At 51.9% G+C, this 5,069-nt stretch overlaps 1 protein-coding gene across 1 annotated transcript; it reads left to right on the top strand.

Moving 5' to 3' along the window:
• Positions 1-2,638: 2,638 nt before the first annotated feature.
• On the top strand, positions 2,639-3,338 carry LOC124655667 (probable E3 ubiquitin-protein ligase ATL44). Its single transcript, XM_047194528.1, has one exon. It carries the CDS (start codon positions 2,739-2,741, stop codon positions 3,336-3,338), a length of 600 nt encoding a protein of 199 aa, XP_047050484.1. The 5' UTR covers positions 2,639-2,738.
• The last annotated feature ends 1,731 nt before the right edge of the window (positions 3,339-5,069 follow it).

A 5,069-nucleotide genomic window follows, 5' to 3' on the forward strand; every position in this document is an offset into this window, starting at 1 on the left:
AACCAAACTTTCTTCCTACAAGTATGAGTCCACTAAGTTGTAAAAATCGAGTGGGGGGCCATGCCCCCCCAACCCTCTCACAACTGTTTGTAGGTCTGCGAAAACCACAATTCGAAAAAGAAACATCCACCTATATTGTAACCATTGATTTTCCCATTAACCCTTAGGTGCATCGTCTGCACCCAGATAGCAGAACTGCACAGACGAACATCAACCCGGAGATACTCCAATTTATGGTGCGGCACGGGCAACCGGCAGAAGAAGGTGATAGACAGGCACCGCATTCAAATAGGGACGCTGCTCCAAAAATGACCGAACACAGTCCCTCTCACGGACGAATGATATGATGCCCGTTTTGACCACCCGGGCATGCAGCGGGCAGACGCGGCACCAACCTAAAATTCATCGAGTGCTCCTTGACCTCTCTCTCGCGCGCTCCGTACGATACCTCGGGTACTTTGGCCCGGCCCCCGCGCTACAAATTTTTTGAGTCAGCATAGGAGCAGAGACAGACAATGAGAGCTAACTGGGGGTGTTGACTGGTGAAGGTTGTATACAATCTTATCATGCGCCCTGGGTGTGGGTGTGGGTGATCTTCTTTTCCGCGACCTTTCGATCCCTTGTAATCTGACCAACGATTTGAGAAGGGGATAATCTAACCACGCCATGATTGCCATCAAGATAACAAGTGGGCAAAAGGATTAAAGGAACGTGATCCAACCGGAGAGAGCGCCAAAGTGGAGAGCGTCCGGAGTTCAGCGTTGATGATTGGATAGAGTACATGGCGTCGGGCTGGGGTCGCCGGTCCACTCGTCGAGTCGCCGGTCGTGAGTGGCGGTTTTAGGCCGGCCAATTCATTCGAGCGGAGAACGCACGTGTACTACGAGGTGATGAGAATCCATCCGAAACGACGTAGCAGCTCTCTCGCACAAGGCATGCATTTTGGTTTCCAAGCATACAGATGCACGTGCGCCGCTGCCTAGGTATGTTTTTTCTTCGAAATGGAGGAAGTACCTGCCTGACCTCTATATTGAAAATATGCATACTGTATTTCTATTATTTATTTATTTAATAAAAAATCTGATAAAGTTTACATACATATCAAAATATCCGAAGCCACCAGACAACATATACACACCCGACAACTAGTGAAGATCATGTTAACAAGGACTTATTTTCTGAAAAGCAACGTAAACTACGAACCGCCACATCACATACCTCGAGACACCCACTAAGCACAACAAGAGCGATCATCCGGTAAAGTAGACTCTTGGCAATCTCATGCACGCTGCAAAAGTCGTCACCGCCACTGAATCGCCAAGCAATCTTCAACATAGAGATCTGCATAATCTTCGTCGTTCGTGTCGTCGATGGAACCAACACGATAGAGAGCGCCTCCACTTTGCACATGCCCAGCATAACGCAACCGTCCTCGAGACTCCACTACCACACTAAAACTCCGTCTAGCAACACATACATCGGAGCAACTTGACCGACCACCTCCGACGGAAGGAGAAGGCCACTACATTGTCCTGTCACTGAGAACCTATAGTGGAACTGCCGAGCACCGAAAACCAGGCCTTGCCGCCAATCCGAATCTGTCACGAGATCCCCCCCCCCTCCCCGCGCCAGTTAGCCGACCACCGCATCCCGCAGAAAGTGATTCACTTGCAGTGCACTGCGCCACCCCACCTGTCCGCTGTGCCATCGCCAAAAGTTACGCCCCCGTGGCATCCAACGGCCATGCTATGCTCCAGTCAGAGGCATGGGTCCGCGCCATCACCAAGGTCGAAAGGACGAAGAGAAACCCCACAACCGTTGACGACTAGGCTTTGACCAGTATTGCCCTATATATGACTACATCGACCTAGGAGGAGGAAGGTAGGGTGTCAATGGCATGAGGGGGTTAGGGTTCCCTCCCGGTCGCCTCACCTGAGAAGACACGACCTGTGTGGCCGCCTAGGTATGTTGTACTATCTACGTATGTTATCCGGATCTTGGCTTGGGTTTGACACACATATCTGACGTGGTGGACGACCCTACACATGGTGGTCTAGTTGGTCGCACCTGTTCCCACGAGGCTCCTAGCTACTCCATGTCTATGCTACGACCTTTTGTCCTTCCTTCCTTTTCATCAGCGCTTTGTTTTCTAGCTTTGGATAGTGGAATCTAGTGCTCCCTCTTTCATTGACACAAGATCGAATTTACATGCTCATTTCCACGTCTGATCGGTCGGTTCGCTTGAGATGACCTGTCCTTTACGACTGCGACGAGCTGTAAGTAAACTTCTATATCTGCGAGTCGAGCAGAGATGTCAATTCTTCTGTAAAATAAAATAAAAGGCAAAGCTAGAGAGGTTGCATACATTATAGATTAGTGGAGATCGGTCGCACCTAATTTGGAGTGTGATATGTGCCCAGTTGCAGCAAAAAGAGGGCTGAAAAAAGAGTAAAGGTAGTAGCAATGAAAACATGCATATGCCGCAAGAATTCAAAGGAGAATTGTTCGAGAGTGACACTCCCACTTAGCCGCATGAAAGGTTCATCGTGGATCAAAATATCATATCCCTGGCTACCCAAAGCCACCATTGTCCTGAGCTATACTGCCACTATAAAAACGCAGGAACCAGCACCCTGAGTCTTCCCTCGGCTCGGCAGCACTGGACCTAAACTGACCCCTCTCTCTACGCTCGGCTCGATCTCATCTCGACCTGTCCCACCGGGAACGGGAGAGCAACAATGCCGCGCCACCTGCTGCAGGACTCTGTAGACCGCCTGACCGAGATGGCCGCGCCGCCTTTGTCAGCAGCGAAGGCCGGCGGCGTGCACACGGACACGCTGCTGATCCTGGCGGCGGTGCTGTGCTTCCTGCTCTGCGTCGTCGGGCTGGCCCTCGTCGCGCGCTGCTGCCGGCTCTGCAACCCCTCCGCCTTCTCCGTCGACGCAATGGTGGCCAAGGCGCCGTGCAAGGGGATCAAGAAGAAGGCGCTGCAGTCGCTGCCCACCGTGCTGTGGCCGGCACCGGAGCAGACGGCGGAGCGGGTGGACCACGAAGAGGAGGGGGAGGTGCCGGAGTGCGCCATCTGCCTAGCGGAGTTCGCGAGCGGCGACGAGGTGCGCGTGCTCCCGGCCTGCGGCCACGGCTTCCACGCCGCCTGCGTCGACGCCTGGCTGCTCTCCAGCTCCACCTGCCCCTCCTGCCGCCGCGCCCTCGTCGTCGCGCCGGCGGCAGAAACCGGGTGTGCTCCTCCCCACACGTGCTGCGAGCGCCCCGACGTCGCGCCGCAGGTCTCGGCCACCGGCGCCGGCGCATCCCGTTGCCGGTCGTCGGCGCAGTAAGCGTACGACCGACGGGCGTCGCGCCTGCATGCGTACTCCCATGCGCGCGCGCGGCACCTCTGACTTTTCATGGTTTGTCCTCTCCTGGCACATGTATGTACTGTACATACAAAGTAGAGTAGTTTCTCACGTACATACAGTACGCGTCATTTGATTTTTTTTGTACAGCTTCCACGTGTCCTATAACATAGTACAAGCAGTAACTGTACAGTGTGCGCATCACTTGATCAGTCTAATTAATTATATGACGCCTCATGCTTTAGTGCATGCGTCTCTCTCGATATGAATTCGTGCTTGCGACATGAAGCACACGTACGTACGGCACCCATGCTTGCATCTTCACGGAGATGTGCGTGGCGTCGACGTCGATCGACCGTTCTAGAGTTCGGTGGAGCGGTCGATCATGGCGGCGGCGCGCCGGTCGTGCTCGATCGCTCCCGTCGCGTCACGTCGTGGCCGGCAATTGAGGTGGCGCCGGGGCCAGGCACGCACGCGGGATATTTTTCCCTGGGTTAGTTTGGTAGTGATGTGATGCCTAAGCCTGCACGGACACATGTGTACGGACAATCGCTCCTGCGGTTTTTTCGGTTTAACAGGCACGCACGCAGTTCAAAACAAACATTGACCATTGATTTAGGCAATAAAATATAACTTTTATGTCTACAAAATACATATCGTTAGATTCGTATGCAAAAAATCTTTCCAATGATATAATTTTTATGCCATATATTTCATATTTTATTGACTAAAATAATGGTCAAAGCAATTTCTTAAACTACGTGCGTGCATGTTAATCTGAGACGGAGGGAGTAGTTGACATCGTTTTGGTCAAATTTAGTTCAGATATGTATCTATGTACCTAGACACCCCTCGAACCTCAAATTTCACTGGTTGGATAGGCCGCGTTTGCATGCTATTTGTACCCGCTACGGAGTAGGGACCATCAAATTTTCCATTGTTTTGTGTGTTTTCCTAATCTATCGTGCTACACCAAAATTTCACCTGTAGCAAAAGCTTTTTTCGCCGCCGTGAGAGTAGCAGATAGGTGTCTTCTTTTCGAAAGTAACAGAGCGTTAGGCCTGGTCTCTGGAGGTCAGACGGCTATTACGATCAACGAAGAGGTGGGGAACTTCTTCGTAATGGACGCCTCTTCTCTTTGACTTTATGGTGGAAGCCTTTGCTTCTATCCTTGACAAGACCAGAGAGGCGGGTCACATTGACGGGTTAATCTCACACTTGATACCTGGGGTATCTCACCTGCAATATGCGGATGATAGCATCATCATGTACAACCTGATGATTTTGCCATCGCCAACCTCAAATACATACATCTCTGCTTTGAGAATATGTCGGGCCTCAGGATTAATTTCCACAAGAGTGAGGTGATGTTGGTGGGTGGCGACATATCTGAGGGGACCAGGATTGCCAACATGCTCAACTGCAAACGAGGCACCTTCCCTTCCACTTATCTGGGTCTGCCGGTAAGTGACCGTGCCCTTCTAGCCTTGGATTGGGGCCCGTTGACTAATAAGGTCGCCAAGCAGGCGGATCCCTAGATGAGAAAACTTATGTCTTCGGCCGCTAGGCTGACACTTATAAACGCCCGCCTGTGGAGCATGCCGTTGCATGCGCTGGCTGTATGCCTCTTGGGGGAGGGCACGCATGGCATGTTGGACAAGGCCAGATCTCGTTTCTACTGGGAAGCAAACGGGACGAAACACAAATATCATT

The sequence above is a fragment of the Lolium rigidum genome, chromosome 5 (genome assembly GCF_022539505.1).
Source record: "Lolium rigidum isolate FL_2022 chromosome 5, APGP_CSIRO_Lrig_0.1, whole genome shotgun sequence".
In the NCBI taxonomy this organism is placed as follows: domain Eukaryota; kingdom Viridiplantae; phylum Streptophyta; class Magnoliopsida; order Poales; family Poaceae; genus Lolium; species Lolium rigidum.

Coding starts and splice junctions, on each gene's coding strand:
- LOC124655667 (XM_047194528.1), top strand. CDS start 2,739: ATGCCGCGCCACCTGCTGCAGGACTCTGTAGACCGCCTGACCGAGATG.